At 39.4% G+C, this 17881-nt stretch overlaps 1 protein-coding gene across 4 annotated transcripts in view; it reads right to left on the bottom strand.

Moving 5' to 3' along the window:
* Window positions 1-479: 479 nt before the first annotated feature.
* The window catches only part of DIP2C (disco interacting protein 2 homolog C), a 689547-nt gene continuing 672145 nt past the window's right edge, over window positions 480-17881 (bottom strand). For all 4 annotated transcript variants that reach the window (XM_077491128.1, XM_077491125.1, XM_077491127.1 and 1 more), the window contains 3 exons: window positions 15891-16065; window positions 11722-11845; window positions 480-9417 (listed from right to left, as the gene is read on the bottom strand). In XM_077491128.1, the coding sequence (XP_077347254.1) occupies window positions 9165-9417; window positions 11722-11845; window positions 15891-16065 (552 nt within the window). In that variant the 3' untranslated portion in view covers window positions 480-9164. The remainder of the gene's footprint in view (window positions 9418-11721; window positions 11846-15890; window positions 16066-17881) is intronic.

Here is a 17881-nt window from a genome sequence, read left to right as displayed (position 1 = left end):
ATTTCATCAGGGACAGCAGGGTTACTGGCGCCTCTCATGACCCACTGCTGGCTCCTTTAGATGTCGTTGGCTCCTTAGTGCCTTGGTGGCTTGTAGGCTCTGTTACTTTTCTATTTTTACTGGTACTTTATTAAAGTTTTAACATGCTATAAAGGAATACATTTGTTTTCTTTTCATCACCTTTGGTTCCCATTGACTTGGCAGTTACTTTCTGTCATTAACCCATTGAGCGCTGACCATATTCCAATTCTCTACATCTACTGATTGGCAAGCTGTAATTTAATGCATTTTTGGTTTTGAGTTTATTACCGCTTTAAGAAAATGTCAACGCGGCCCATACATCTATCCTTTTAGATTCCGTCTAAGCAGCAGAGTAGAAAAAAATAATAAAGGCCTTACGTTTTTTTGACCGGTCTAATTAAGAAGTGCTCCAACATCCTTTACATATTTGCAGATTTGACAAATAACAAGAAACAAGGTTTTCAGAGCAACAAAAATAAAAGCTTTTATTTGTTCATTTGAATATAAAACAGGCGTTATCACAGATGTACAAAGCGTACTGGTGGTTTAACATACAAGAAGGTTGCTGTCTTTTGCACATAAAAATTTTATTTAAATTTTTTTTTCTAGGTTTCAGCTGTGATTGGCTGAGTATATGACATTTCTCAAACCAGTCAACACTCCATGAAGTAACGCTTCTGCTAACATTCAACTAATAAACAGGGACAAGTCTTTCCCTTGGGTAAAGGGTCAAGCAGAATTAAATATATAATAAAACAAGCACCATGAGGAATCTGTTGGATCGTGTGTGTGTGTGTTGTGTGTATGGGTTTAGCTGTACCCTCCTCTCGGTCTACCCACATCTGACTTTTAAATAAAAGAAAAAAAAAAAAAGCACAAATCTCACAAGACAGAAGTTACAAGATCCCATGAATGGTTTATCTACAGTACGCTTTCTAGTACAGAACAATCCTTTATTGCTGTTTCTTCGCCTTGCAAGCACCAGAGAGGGCACTCACGTGTCATGTACAATGGTCACAACACATAGAAATCCGGAAAACTAGCAAGATACATGATCTATTTGCAGGCAGAGAGTGCTACATAATTCTGTCTTTACTACTCGGTATTTGGCCGCTCCTCCATCTCCTCAAATAACAATTGCTGTTTCTTGACATCCAACTAATACCTGAGATCATATGCTGGCATTTAGAGTCGACACTACCGTATAAAGGGCTGAAAGGGCCGGCAACGCTGGCTCTATTGTATTACTCGCATATTCTCAAAGTCTACAACACAGGTAAAATCCCTTTCCATCGCTAATATTTGAAAGCCTCTGCTTTTTAAAAACAAAACACCACAACATTGGTCCAAGAATGACAAGCCAAAGAAGAAACCTGATATATATATATATATATAGAACAAATTATTCCCCCATTACCAAATTGCAATTCCAGTACGGAGCTTTTAAAAATGAACTGAAGGTGTTGTGAAATTTAACCCTGTAAAGATGAGGTGAGCATGTAGGCATGCCGGAGATGATACCTCAACTATCAGCAAAGGTTTTTTCCAAGTCTGTGATGGAACACGAGCATAAAATGACTGCCGGAAATCTGAAAGTGTAACTCCACTTTGATGAGGAAAAAAAGCAATCCCTATAGTCAGTTACATTACACCTACCTGATAATATTTGTATTGAAGCTCACACATGAATTTCACTCACTTTCTACAGTCATTTCCTATTTCCTAAATGGGTGGGCCTTCTTTTCAGAATTGTTTGAATAGTCCCAGTGTAAAATAAAAAAACCAGCAGGGAGCCAACCACATGAGCAGGATATTTTGGGTGGGGGTAGGGAGTTGTGCACATCAACAGTGTACAGAATTTCGCCACACAAGAAACAAGTTTGATTTTACTGGTCAGCTTTAAAAAATCTGTTGAAATGAACTGCAGATTGAACTAGAAAGGTTTTATTAGCACTAAAGCACAGATCACACTGGTGCAACATGAGATCCGACAAGCTCAATATCTCCCTATGAATGCCATCTTAACTGATCGCACACAAGTCGCCCTGACTTAAGAAAAGGTTCCTGCACAACTTTGGTCCGACTTGGGTGCGATTTCAGCCCATAGAATAGAATGGACAGGCTCCTAAGTCGCATCCAAGGCGGATCAGCATGTTAATGGATGCGATGTGTTCAGAGGTCACTGGAATTTGGATTGGTCAAAGGACAAGTCACACTTCATCAAAGTCGGATCAAAATAAGATCACAGTTCATTAAAGTTACAAGTAAGTTGGATCAATGTCGGACCGAAATCACAGAGCAAAGTCAGATCGTCAGGCGTGTGACATTCATGTCGGAGCAGTGTGAACCAGGGCTAATAGTAAAAAGTTGATAATTTGATTGACTTCTGCGATAGGATTTGTTGGAACATTTTTTCAGCTGCAGCAACTGATCAGTGTATTCTAACAGCTGTGAGGTCTGCTGTCAGAAAACAATGTCCCAGGAGGGGAGATTCCTCCATCCACCGCGTCTGTGTGGATGATGGAATCTGTATGCATAAGTCAGGTGGATCCACTTTTACTCTGATCTGTACATCCTGCTATCGTTTAAGGACGGTTATACATTCGTTTTGTTTTTCCTTCAACCAGAGGGATGAATAAAAGAAAATTACTCGATTCCCCCATTCACACATCCTATGTGGATGGGGGAATCCCTCCCACCGAGTCTTTGTATTCTGACAGCAAGGATACTTTGAGAGAACATTTTCCAACAGGCTGGTTGAACACAACCAGCCTGCCCATACATTGATCAAAATTCATCCAGGCCCTGCTGAACCAAAGTTAAATCCATGTATGGACAGATTAGGTCAAGACAATTCTTTTCACTCTGACCTATACATTACAGTCTTATCGCAGATTTTTTTTACTTTACTTTGACCAATGCACCAACTCTTTTTCAGGAAGATTTTTTCGTATTTTAGCTTATTTACTCTAGTCTCTAATATAAGCCGATTTTGTTTTCTTAAAAGTTAGGAGTTTCACCTACTAAAGTTTTATTTAAGGGGGTAACTGAGGCATTTGTAAACATTAAGATAGAAACTTATGATTTGACAATTTCTGTGAATATTGATGATAACATTATTTTACAGTGCAGGTTCAAATAATGTATCTTACATAACCCGAATAACACTTGACATTCAGTCTGTAGCTATAGGTCTAAAGCTGGACAAAAATAAAACCAATTTCTAATTTTTCTGGGATCCCACATATAACTGTATATAAACAGTCCTGTGAGTGCCTCTATACCTCTTTTGGAATTAACTGTATATGAATATATTTTCAAATGCCAGTATTTACACAACAGGATTATTTTTTTCTTCTCTTCAGTAGTTATTATAGAAATCAACAAAATGTATTCATTTATTCAGGTTTCAGGGGTACCTCAAAGTAACATAAAAACAGTATGGGGGGCAGACAGTTTCAGGAACTCAACCTTCAATTTCTTTCTCCAGAAAGTTACTGTTGGTAGAAATCCTGACCCATGAGATGACTTGTGTGCAACAGGATTCTAGAAAGTCTATAACTTTCATCTGCACCAAAAAGAACAGAATAAATAATGCCAGAGAAGCAAGAGTGAGTCGACCAAATAGGGGAGCTGCCACAACCATAACCTCATGTTTATTACCATAACACCCTATCATTGCAGACAGATGCTACAGGGCCATTGACAAATCAACTCAAGTTGACTCCTTCACAAACCAGCCTTCAGTTTTTCTAGATTAGGATGTCTGTACTTAACCAGAGTTTTCAACAGTTGTTTCTATTGTGTAATTGGAGCATTTATATTTCTTGACTCCTTTTGGGGTTATGATTGGTTGTGTTGGTAATCTGGCGGTAGGTTTAATTTGCTGGCATCAGAGAAAGTCTATTGCAAAACACTAAGCAGGGAGGAGCTGCCTACTACACCACGGTGGCAATACTTACTGCATATTTAGAACTACAGGTGTTTTGAATTTAGTACGTCTCTCTTGGCATGGTTTTTCCTTTGAGTTAGGAGTAAACATATTCACAGAGAATATAACTTAAATGTGTAATCGTGACATCTATTTTAATAGGACGTGTAACGTCATAAATGTGCAAAATTAGATCTTTTAAATGTAACCAACAGCTTGACAATGAAACAGATCGGCAGTGGGAAAATAACAAGTTTTCGTGAATTAATCACGGTTAAGGTCAATAACATGTATACATTTAATGTGCTTAAAATTATATCATATCAGAAAGTTCTGAAAGACAGGCTTATTTCTACAGTCTTGTGTAGGAGATCTGCTGTATTATATCTAGGGGCAGCAATAAAAAAAAAAAAAAAAACACACTAGAAAATCTGAAGTGAATGCATTTTCAAAAAGTAAAAAGTCTTGCTATCGAGGATAAAAGGCAATAGGAGGGCTGTGATCCTTAACTATGAAAACAAGGCTCCCTTCCTGTGATGAAAACATGACTAGATGTCTTGGCCTTTGGTCACATGACTGACATAGCCTGGAGCAGAAGTTTATTATCTATTTAACAAAGGAATGATTATACTTTAGCCCTTCTATTACGATTTATCCATTTCAGAAGGACTGTTAACATACCAATAAAGTTGGAAATAAATCTGTTTTAGGGTGCATTCACACCCATGAGTGCACCCGCACTCCAATTAGATGCAAGGTTATAGCAATTAGTCGCGAGAGGCAGCCCTACTAAAAAAAACAGGAGGTTGCCAGCTCCCGCAGCTAATCACGGCCAACCGCATGTAATCACTCATAAAGCGATCACATGCAAGTAATGGACTCTGGGAGTAGGGAGTCCATTTCCAGGGCCAATCACGCTCACATGATTGTTGCATGAACCCCACATCAGAGTGTGGGTGCATTCACAGGTGGGAAGTTGTCACTTGGCATATATTAGGACAAAGTGACAGTGTCTGCATCTAGCTCACCCCCCCAGGCACATATACTTATACAGCCATAATCTCTTCCTTGATGTTGCATCTTTCCCTATCTAAACTCAAGTGGGGAATGGAATCATGACACTAAGGGGGTTATTTACTAAAGGAAAATCTACTTTGCACTACAAGTGCAAAGTGCACTGAAAATGCACTTGGAAGTGCAGTCGCTGCAGATCCGAGGGGGACATGCAAGGAAAATAAAAAACAGTATTTTAGCTTGCACAGGATTGGATGAAAAATCAGAACTTTCTCTCATTTCAGATCTACCTCTCATATTTTCAGTGACTGCACTTCCAAGTGTACTTTCAGTACAATTTGAAGTGTACTTTGCACTTGTAGTTTGGACTTGTAGTGCAAAGTGGATTTTCCTTTCGTAAATAACCCCCTAAGGGTCCATGCACACTGGCTTAAAAAATATTGCTTCTAAAGGTGTTTTGTGTTCTGCTTGTATAAGCAACTCAATGTTATCTTATATATCCATGCACATTAGGACGTTAAGAGGCATATTTTGAGTTTAACCACTTCGCACCCAGGCCAATTCTGACATTTCTCTCCTACATGTAAAATTCCTAATTTTTTTGCTAGAAAATTACATAGAACCCCCAAACATTATATATGTTTTTTTAGCAAAGACCCTAGAGCAGTGATGGCGAACCTTGGCACTCCAGATGTTTTGTAACTACATTTCCCATGATGCTCATGCACACTTCAGTGTGGTTGAGCATCATGGGAAATGTAGTTCCAAAACATCTGGGGTGCCAAGGTTCGCCATCACTGCCCTAGAGAATACAATGGCGGTCATTGCAACTTTTTATCTCGCACGGTATTTGCGCAGCAATTTTTCGAACACGTTTTTTTCAGAAAAAAAACTGTTTCATGCTTAAAAAAAACCAAAAAAAAAACAGTAAAGTTAGCCCAATTTTTTTGCATAATATGAAAGAGGAAGATACGCCGAGTAAATAGATACCCACCATGTCACGCTTCAAAATTGCACGCGCTCGTGGAATGGCGCCAAACTTTGGTATTTAAAAATCCCCATAGGCGACGCTTTAAATTTTTTTACTGGTTACATATTTTGGGTTACAGAGGAGGTCTAGAGCTAGAATTATTGCTCTCGCTCTAACGTTCGCGGCGATACCTCACATGTGTGGTTTGAATACTGTTTTCATATGTGGGCGGGACTTACGTATGTGTTCGCTTCTGTGTACGAGCTCACGGGGACAGGGGCGCTTTAAATTTTTTTTTTTTTATTGTTAATTTTATTTTATTTTTTTTAGTTTTACACTTAAAGAAAAAAAAAAAAATTGATGACTTTTATTCCTATTACAAGGAATGTAAACATCCCTTGTAATAGGAATATGGCACGATCGGACCTATTTACAGTGAAATATGGGGTCAATAAGACCCCATATCTCACCTCTAGGCTGGGAAGAATAAAAAAAAAAAATTAAAAAATGATCCTGGCTTCCTAGCCAGATCGGCACCGTTAATTTGAATACCGAGGCTGGGCGTGACGTCATAACACCGCGCCCGGCCTCCGAACGATCATAGAGACTCCGGGGACAATCTAGTCCGCCGGAAATCTCTATGATTACTTGCTGGGGCCGGCGGATCCTGTGACCAACTCACCGATGGAAACGGTGAGTCGGTAGAAGCACCGGAGGGCGGCGGGAGGGGCGTCCCCTCCCGCCACCTGTAAGAACGATCAAGCGGCGGAACAGCCGCTATGATCGTTCTTATGGTGTAGGGAATCGCCGGCTGAAAACGGCAATATCTGAATGATGTCTGTGGCCTCAGGCATCATTTAGATATAACCACCGAAACCCCATGACGTCAATAGACGTAGTGTGGGAACCAAGTGGTTAATGTTTAGAGGCAGAAAAAAAAACCTTCTGGATCATGTTTCTGATTGGAGCTTACTGGCAGAAAAAACGTAAAACTCTCCTAAAGTTGTCTAGACTTTGTACAAAAAATGCTCTATATGAGAAATTTTTGCCACCAAGAAAACAGATGTATTTTTAAGCCCAGTGTGCATGGAGCCTAAACCATGTAACAGTGGTGTTTGGCTGCTCAGTTCTGATCACTGTCATGGGGCAGGTCATATGCCCCCATTGGTAAATATATTGTACATGTCTGGTATGGTAGGCTATGTGGAAACATTGTAGTTATGTTTTGAAAGGGCAAAGTGATAGGGTCTTTTTAAAAGATATTGTGTACAAGATATTGGATTAAAGACATCTGGGTATAGAATCAATTAACAATACTAAATACATTGGAAGTAAAAAATTCATATGCCTTATAATTTTTTTTCTTTTTTTTTATGGGCTTTAATTAAAAATTGAGAGGGAGTGCAAATCAAGTTTAAAAACTTCTATGAATACTTATTCTGAAATGCTCTAAAGTATGTAAAATGAATGGATTAACTCTGCATCTGAAACAATGTAGATGAAACGAGTGAGGCGGCACACTAACAAGGATTTGGAACGGGCTATGAATTTCATGTAACCGTCTCATTCCTCAACATTCTTCTTTTCTTTTATTTTCTTTATATATTATTAAATGTATCCTCTGATCAGCACACACATTATACAATTGTATCTACTGTTGCTTCTCTAAGAGAAAGAAAAAAACAAACAAAAAAAAAAATTATAGTGCATTTCAGCCATACGTTTTGTACACCATCTAAAGGATGGTATTTTAAATCCACTTGCTGGTATCTAGAATAACTTTTTATACGGGAACACAGGCAATCCACGATTGCAGTTTTCAAACAAAGATTGTGAATAACACCCAATTATATACAGTGGGAGACACCATGCAAGTGACATGTACTGCATCGTAAACATTAAAATATATCCCTTCCCGCATAACCCATTAGTGAATTTATAATTTCATATATATATTTGATGTGATACTATCCACTCAAGATAATACAACGCTTTTTTTTTTAATATTAGCAAACATTACAAGAGTTTTAACTTTCTTGAATGCTGTTTTTGTTTTATACTTCTAAAGAGATCAAAATAAATTAAACATTTTATACATAATTACATATGGAGAGTTAACTTATTTTATCTTTTTAGTTCAGTACAAAGATACTTGCCAAAGTCCACCTTAAGTATACTATTTTTTTAACCAATTCAACAATCACTAGCTTTATTACTCTCAATCTGAGATGAACAGTAATTTTTAATTAGTGTGCTTACTTATGAATAGCTATGCAAATTCTCTTGAGACTGCAAAATGAGGCTTTGAGGTGGCCAGGCTATATTAACCACCAGCCATATTTAGCCCCTGGGAGGCATAACATTTAAATAAAACTTTTTTCTATTTTATGATTACAGTAGTCTGCTTTGGTTGCAAAATGGCACCTGATAACCCAATGCACGTTCATGTTGGTTTGCAGCCAATAACTAATTTCTCTATCAGAAGGAAAAACAAAGCTTACAAAATAAAGTAAAAAAGAAAAAAAAAAAGAAAAAGTCCCTTCTGATATCAGTGGGTTACACACTGGAAAGATTAGCAGCTGACACACTTTGGCCTCAATCCAGTACCCAAGAATTTACAACATTAAACTATACCTTTCTTTAAATTACATTATTATGAATTTGGAATTTATTTATTAAAATCGTACCTTTTCTTCCCCCACAAATAACAAGATTTTAAAATGTATTACATTTTCAGATTAGGTTGTGTCAACTCGTTGATACGATCCCACCATAAAAGGTTTCATGAATCAACTTATTTCCATTATATTAAACATAAAAATCCTTCATAAAATCCACAGCTACATAATGAAAACAATGGGGTCAGTTTAGCAACATAAAAACAAATAACTTTTTAAAAATTGGCATTTAAAATAAAAATAAAAATAAGTTGATGGTCACACAGACCTTTAAATTTCAGAGGCCTGTAGAGTTCTCAACTCATTCAATTGAGGCAACACAGTACCCTAAAAAAAGTCTTTTGGTGCTAAAGTGTAGTGGTAAAAACAAAAGCACATTTCACATTCTGTCTGCTCAATTAATTGAGGAATTCGTAAGTTAAAATGACAAAAACTGCTCCATTCCGAACAAAGGTTATCCCCTTATTTGTACGTTTGATTTTCTTTTTAGTGGACACAAATTTTTTTTACATCTATTGTGAAGTCCATGGAAGCCTTAAAATGTACAAGACTACATGTTGTAGGCCACATATATGGGATCCAGCTGATCTGCCAAAAACCCATCTCGTAGGTGCATACGTTGTTTCTCTCCACGGGAGTTGATAGGAATGACACCAATGTCCACCACTACAACCACGCCTACGATAAGATAATGTTCCTCCAAGATCACATTTGTGACCAGCGGTACAAGATCCAGGGCTTCCTGTTCTGAGCCATCAAGCTCCACGACAACCACTAACAAGTTCGTCCAAGTAAAGACAGCACTAGAGGAGAATAATAGTCAATTTTAGAACTGATGCATTTATGAGAGCATACCTAAATTATTATCCAGAGGCTTTGACATACTGAGCAAACACATTACTAGCAAATTTGGCAATGCATTCAATAGGCATCTGTGTAGGTTTTATTGTCAAAGCTTAAAAGAGAAGTGTGGGGGGGTTTTAGAATCATACTTACCTAGGTGGATGCAGCATCTGTCCCCCGCTGACTCTTATACTGAAACCCAAACGCTCGCGTGCTGGTCGGGACCCCCGTGAGTCCGGTCGCGGGTCCTGCGGACTCTATCGCCGCAGGCATACCCGTGATCGTCTCACAGGGCGGCTGAACGAGGAGATGCCATTGTAAACAGCATCTCCCCGTTCTGCCTAGCAACAAGTGATGCTGATCTCTGCTCCATGTAATTGGAGCAGAGATCAGTGTTCACTAAAAGAAAGCCCAGCCCCCAACAGTTAGTAACACACCCCTAGGGACACTTAACCCCTACACTGCCACTCACTGGTTAACCCCTTCACTGCCAGTGTAATTTACACAGGAATCACTGCTTTTGTATAGCAGTGATTGCTGTATAAATGACAATGGTCCCAAAAATGTGTCAAAAATGTCCGATGTGTCCGCCATAATGTCGCAGTCACAATAAAAAAAAAATCGCTGATCGCCGCCATTACTAGTAAAAAAAAATTATTAATAAAAATGCCATAAAACTATCCCCTATTTTGTAAACGCTATAACTTTTGTGCAAACCAATCAATAATCGCTTATTGCAATTTTTTTTACCAAAAATATGTAGAAGAATACGTATCAGCCTAAACTGAGGGAAATTTTTGTTTATAGCGCAAAAAAGAAAAACCGCAGGGGTGATCAAATACCACCAAAAGAAAGCTCTATTTGTGACAAAAAAAAGGACGTCAATTTTGATTGGGAACCACGTCGGATGACCGCGCAATTGTCAGTTAAAGCGACGCAGTGCCGAATCGCAAAAAGTGGTCTGATCTTTGGCCAGCAAAATGGTCCGGGGCTGAAGTGGTTAATTAGACAAGCTGTAGTTGCAAGCTGCACCAGCTTCTGAGTGCACTAATTTTAGTAAATCTTCCCCTTAAAATCATTTTTAAGAACTCAAATACTGTTAACAGTATATTTACAGCTAACTGTACATTAGCATGATCAGAATGTTGTGGATATAACCATAAAAATCAATGATTGATATAATAATGAAAAAATAATAATGGCCAGAAAAGAAAATCTTTGTGAAAAACTATAGAAATTTAAGAAATAAGAATTACATTTTTTTTAAAAAACATCCTCTTACATTAGTGGTCAGTAGAGCTATATCCCTTTAAAATGGTAGTCAATGGAGAAAACCCTGAATGCATCGGTGGTCAGTGGAATGTGCCCCATTGAGCTTGCCTTTCAAAAAGAGAAAGTGACCCTGACCATCTGACTTTTAGTTAAAGCAGCAGTAAAGCCATTAAAAAAAAAAGAAAAAAAAAAAAGAAAAGAAAAAGAAAAAAAAAACTGGTCCCCCTGCAAGCCAATGGCATAAGTGCTAGTATGCATCACATACTATCACATTATGAAAGACTTACCTTAAAACTAAACCCTTCAATGGCGCACTGTCACCACTCACAGGGCTTCTATCTACATTGAGTTATCCTTCTGGGTTCCATGGCACCAGACGGTTGACCAGGCCATGATGACGTCCATTCTGCACATGCACGTCACGGTACAGAGCTCTGAAGGGATGGCATGAGTATGGTGCTCCTTCAGAGTGCATGTGCCAGTGACGGTTTCAAAACAAGTGAATATCTCCTAAATTGTGCATGTTTAGAGGATAATAATTTTACCTACAGGTAAGCTTTATTATAAGCTAACCTGTAGGTAAAAGTCACAAAGCGGAGTTTACTAACGCTTTAAGAAGTTCCCACCTGGTTCTGTGAATAAAAACAGTGCTCACCCCCTTAGTTTAAAGTCTGAGGACGTACTGTGATATTGCAATGGATATCTAAAGTCAGCAAGCATTAGGTTTTTTCAAATTTGAAAGTATGTCTACTGAAGGAAGTCCACCCCCACCCTTCCTCTCCACATGTTCTGGAGGACTCTGGTCCTCTTTTCAAAAGCGTTTAGCCATTTGACATCCCATGTATAAAAATTTAAAAGAGGTTGTGTGAATGCCTGTTAAGACATGTCGGAAGGCAGGGATGGAAGAGAAAAAAAACAAAAATACAACCTCCACCACTTCACCAGGGAATAAAAGAAATAGGGGAACAAATAAAGCGGTGCAGAATATTTACCATTCTGTTACACTCTTGTGGGCTCGGATTACAGATGTCTCTATATCAATTGGGTGGTATCTCATCCCTCGCAATTCCATGGCTTCATCTAGAGCCCCCACAACATACAGAGCATCATGGCGTTCTAAAGAAGAAAAACAATACAGTTTTGTGTTAAAGAAAACCAAAACAGACGCTCCATTGGTATGTGAATTAGAATTACCACATTAAAATAGATCTATACCTAAACACTAAAATGTCACAATCTTTAGGCTTCATGCACACAACGCGTGTGAAATCCTCTTCCGAATGGTGGAAACTTGACAGCTAGTAACCGTCATTTAAAAACTTCAGTTTTGCTGCTTTTACATACTGTGCTTATGCGCGTTTATAAACGTTTGCATTTAGAAGCATTTTTTTTAAAGATAACCTCCCCAAATACCCACAATGCATGAAAAACAAGTATTATTAACTATTTCAGCCATTCTGTGAGAGAAGAGAGAGCAGTGTGCTTTAACTATGGATCACATCTTTCCCTCTTCTCCCCCCTCTCTCCTTGCTTGCAGGCAACCGCATGTGGTGAAAATTGTGGTTTTTCCACATTTCACATGTTCCTCTTTAAAAACGCTTATAAAAACAAATGTACTTAAATGCCGGTTAACCCCTTTTCCAAGCATTTGGCGTTTGAAATGGTGGTAAACTATAGTCCCGAACGTGATTTTTCTGCTTTCAAAAAACATCAGAAAACTCAACTGCCTCTAAACACCTATAAACGACTGAGTGTACATGTGCAGATAAGATCACATAGAGGAGAGTTCAGTGGCTGCTGAAAAAAAAAACGCCCAACTGTTTCTAACTGTAAGTTTAGCAGCTACATTGTACATGAGGCCTTAAAGTGTATGTATAGTCAAAACTTTTTCTTTTGATGATGTGAGGAAAATTACTGTCAGAAAAAAAAGCATTTTAAAGATTTCCCTTTACTTCCTCTCAACAGCAAACAAGGAAATTCCTACAAAGAGAGGGGAATTTCCCTCTGTTGTTACCAGGACAGATGTCCCCATTGGAAGAATAACTCAACCTCTTATTTCGGTGGCAACTGAAATTTTGGACACAGACAGCAATAAAAACCTAACAGGGGTTCTAATTCTTCTAAGACATTTGCCTATACATACAATAACATTTAAAAGTAGTTATCAATCTTTTTATGTCTGCAGATTTCCACAAAATACCTGTTCAGACACCTCCTGTTAAGGGTTGACAACCATCTCTAAGTTGTTGTCACCCTGTCACATGCACCCCTGGTGGAGACCATGACAAATGACCATGACAACACACATTGCGCTGGAGCAAGTATACATGTAAACAGGAAGTGGATGGGATCACCAGCAATAAGATGAAAGAAAAGGGTAAGAAAAAAAGTGAAAACAGTATTTTAAAAAAAAATAAGAAGGGGGGGGGGGGGGGTACGAACAATAGTTCCTTGCATGGGTTATACACATTTTAAAGCAAAGAATAAAAGATATATATTCAGCTAAGAATTGATAACTGGATTAATTAATTATTAATGTGAACTCCCTTCACTACTATTACTGGCAATTACCAGCTGTTTCAATGACATGAATTTCTATGTATTACATGTGAGCGGATGTCAAAATGCAGTTTAAAATTACATTTACAGAAAGTTTGCAAGTGTCTTTGGCCCTTTTCACACTGGGGCGGTGCGGGCGTCAGTGGTAAAGTGGCGCTATTTTTAGTGTCGGTATTCGGACGCTAGCGGGGTAGTTTTAACCCCCGCTAGCGGGCGAAAAAGGGTTAAAACCGCTGGCGGTATAGCCGCGCTGACCGTTGATTTCAATGGGTAGGAGCGGTGAATACACCGCTCCTTCACCGCTCCAAAGATGCTGCTAGCAGGACTTTTTTCACCGTCCTGCCAGCGCACTGCTCCAGTGTGAAAGCCCCCCGGCTTTCACACTGGAGTGAAAGGGGCCGTTTTTTTCAGGTGCTACACAGGCGCTATTTTTAGCACTGTAGCGTTTGAAAAACGCCTCAGTGTGAAAGGGGCCTTTGAGTAATACAACATAGCAATTAATTGTTTAGCATTCCATTCATATGTAGATCGAAGATGTGACCTTAATCTGCATATAAGGAGGTGATGTGGTGATGGATCCAAAAGTGTGGTTATATTACAGGGAAGCAATGTAGAAATGTTCTAGGCTCTACATATTACATGCCTTGCACTTCTTCAGGAGAATCAGAATGATATATAATGTGGAGTATAGGAAGTAATTGCATAGCTTAAAAACAAATTAAGGTAGACAAAATGCAAGGCAGCTGCTGGGGGGGGGGGTCAGGTAATCCCACCAAGAATTCCAGTTTGGGTATAACAGTTCAGTAAGTAACTAACAAGATGAAAGGGCAAAAAAGAGAAGTTTTCTTCTTGTAGAATTATTTATGTCAAAGTATCACAGGCATATCCCAGGTAAGGACAACCACTAGCAAGGTCCTCACTAAGGTGTAGTTGAACCCACTAGCTTGTAAGGAGCCAATAACATCAGCCTCCCCACTAAACCCAGAACACTGGATAGATTATCGAGTAACCTTGACACAGGACACCCCGCTCGTGTAACAGCCACCGCTGTACTGGCACACCAATTGCACGTGCCAGCACAGCGGCGGCTGTTATTGGCACACACAAACATACAAAAAATGTATGTTTTAATTTGTTGAATTAAGCATAAAATGATCTTGAATAAACAGGCCCATACCACAAATGTAAACAGCTGCTTCCCTAACCAACCAGAAGTAAAGGGATGTTGTTCTGGAGTTGTAGACTTTCACAAACTCATCTTGCTTGGATCTTTTGTCAGGTAAAGAACAAGGTGGAAGCTGCTTTCTACATGGTTCAGGCTTTCATTTTATATCTCAAATAAACTACTTTGTATTTTTCCTACACAGCAGTTGGCAGGTGTCTTGAGGTTGTGACCTCTTAATAATTGTCTTCTGACCAGAATCTCCTATAATGCTAGATGGAGCAGTTTAACAAGTACACAGCCAACTGAATCCGCTTTGAGGCTAAAAATAATTTTACAAAGGATTTCCTAGTTTGTAACTCACATTTTCTTATAACTTCATTTATTAGACATATTTGATAAAACATGGTACCCTTTTTTTACTATTGTAATACAAATAATGTATACCAAATTCACCTTTAATTTACTTTCTTTTGGCTCAAATATCTACACCCTCATGGCAAGTAATTGTCACAAACATGGGGAATTTTAACTGAGCACATACCGAAAGAAAATAATCTGTAGATCCTGAAATAGTCAGATGAAGTAATATACACATTTTTACTTTTCTTGTACAGTTTGAGACTTGGCCCCAACTTATCTCAACTGCTCAGTTGATTCCTTTCATGTAAAAGGTGGCCTTGAATACCTATAGAAAGGCTTAGGAAGAAGAGGGCCAAGCTCAGCATTTACAATAGGCCCCTTTCACACATGCGGACATTATGTCTGTATTTCATCCATCCGTTTGCGGATGAAATACGGACATGCATGCATTCCTATGGGATAGCGGGTGTCTGCGGACGAACATCCGCAGACACCCGCTATCGTCCGCCTCCGCTATTGTCCGATTCTGCAGACGGAGGAAAATCCTATTTTTCTATCCGTCTGCAGAGCGGATCGGATGAACACAGACAGACGGTCCGTGTTCATCTGATCCCCCATAGAGGAGAGCGGAGAGCTGACAGGGCGGTCCCTACACAGTGTGCAGAGACCACCCTGTCCACCGCCAGCTCAGCGGGTACAACTGAGCGATCCCCGCTGAGCAAGCGGATCATCACGGGGTGGATCAATACTTAGCCGCCTATATTTACTTATTGTTCTAACGTGCAGTTTTCACTGAAGGTGACCTCTGCTTATCCATTTATCCATTATAAACACAGTTTGATATGCATATGGGCAGCACAGGTACCCGCCGAGTGGTTCAGTTTTCAGTAGGCACTGGTGTAGTGCACCAGTCCATTCCACTACCTTCAATGCTTTTCTATATTGATCATTCTTTGCATGCTTGTTCTGGGTCAACGACACTGAAACCAGACAGAGCCAGGCAACTAAAATGTTTAGCTGCAGAACAGGAATCCTAGCCCCAATATATTTCACGATAGGCATACTCTAATATCTTACCTCCATTTGCGTCAGTTAGCTCTGTTCTTCTCAGGAACCCCAGGTAGCCCGTCCGCGCCCATACAGTTTGTGTGTCTCCAAAGCTGAGCCGAGAACTAAAGTGGTCTGACTGTAGCGACTCATCTCCATAGATCGTAAAGTACCCACTGGCATTATGTATACTATGAACCCAAATCTACAAATCAAGAAACAAATGTCATTTTTTAATTTGCCTACATGAAAACAAAGAACATTGCAAACTGTTTAGCTGCAAAGTCTTTATTTAAGCAACAGAATTTTTTTTTTTTACCAAAATGCATTGCTTATATAGCTGCCTCCTAGATAAAAGCATAAACGTCAGTGAGTCATAATGAATAATGTCTGCTTAGTCAGATATCTCTTTTATTACTGCCATATAAATAAAGTATATTGAAGTATTGAGCACAAGTGATAAGCATGTACTGAGAGTGTGTTATGTCTGAACTGCACATTAAGACCACCTACACATGAGCAAGCATTAAATCCTTGTAACACACTGTAGGACTGAAAACTGAATGTCACATTACAATTAACACTAGCTGTCTGCCTAGATCAATAATCTATTTCTAATGTGTTAGTTTCCCTGTAAGCGCTACATCCTCTTACTAATTTCTCAAAGTGTCAATCTTTAGATGACTACAAGAACTAAAAAATCATATTTTAACACAGTACCATTTTACATTTTGATAGTAAAGCTTTGAAAGCAACATCTTACTAGATGTGAGCTTTTTTGGCTCCTCTTTTTTTTTTTTTTTTATGAATCATCCCTACAATACATCAAAAAACATTAGTACGTTGTCAACAAAGTTATATGGATGTGTTTATCAAAATGTCTGACAGAGAAATAGTCTCAATTTACTAAAATCTGATTGGCTGTTAAGGGGCAATACAGATGGCAAAAATCTGTTTGTTTGTTGAATACATTGACAAATAAAGCTGGCCATGGGGATTAGGCCCTTTCACACGGGTCTGTCCGTATTTACCATCCGCTTGCTCAGCGGGGATCGATCAATTGATCCCCGCTGAGACGGCGGATGACAAGTCCGTCTCTGCACTCTGTGCAGAGACGGACCTGTCAGAGAGTCCGCTATCTCCCCTATGGGGGGGGGGGGGGATCGGATGATTACGGACCACCTGTCCGTTTTCATCTGATCAAATCCGCCAGACAGATGGAAAATAGGGTTTCCATCAGTCTGGATTTCGCAGAGCAGATCGGGGCGGATCAGTTGTCAGTGGATATGGGTCGCTCCATAGAGCTGTATGGAGCGACCGTTTAGATCCGCCTAAAAAACTGACAGGCGGATCTGAACGGTCCGCATATATGAAAGGGGCCTTAGATGACTGCTGAGTGATTCTTTATTGAAGGGTACACTCATGTCTTCAGAGTGTATTTATACCCATAGAAGACACTCCAGCAACAGCCGGATGTAACAAAAACATGTACAATTTTTTTTTTTCATTTGACACATTTCTCCTCTAAAGGAGAAATTTGGGATGCATAAAAAAACGTACATACTTACCTTCATGCTGTAGCTGACCCCTGCGGGCTCCAAACCTGTGAACTGAGCAATTAAATGATCGCTAATTGCTTAGTTCTCCGTCAGCTCTGAACAGGGAGCTGTACCTATTAGTCACCATTCTCTGCTCTGCCCCTCCAGCACTCACTGGAGCACCAGGCTAAAAGGGGCAGATGCAGCTGGTTTCGGTCTTCAGCAGATCAATGAGAGCCAGCTGTCAATCAGTGCTTTGGCTGGATCCCAACAATATGGTTGGGATCCTTTCAGAGCCTGGAGCAGCTCTGTGAGGCCAGCGGACAGTGGCTTTAGCCCAGTCTCACCTGATTCTGGGTCACAGGTGAGTACAAGTGCACTCTTGCGACCCACAATAGGTGTATGCCCAAAAAAGCTTTGGCCATACGTCTCTTTTAAGCCCAAGGGTGGATGTGACTTACATCTTATATTACATTTGTATAC

Source organism: Lithobates pipiens, unplaced genomic scaffold (genome assembly GCF_037356315.1).
Source record: "Lithobates pipiens isolate NorthernLeopardFrog02 unplaced genomic scaffold, aLitPip1_a1.2 Scaffold_19, whole genome shotgun sequence".
NCBI classification, from domain to species: domain Eukaryota; kingdom Metazoa; phylum Chordata; class Amphibia; order Anura; family Ranidae; genus Lithobates; species Lithobates pipiens.
The sequence above is the reverse complement of the archived record's forward strand: the minus strand, read 5'-3'. Positions and strand labels throughout refer to the sequence as shown.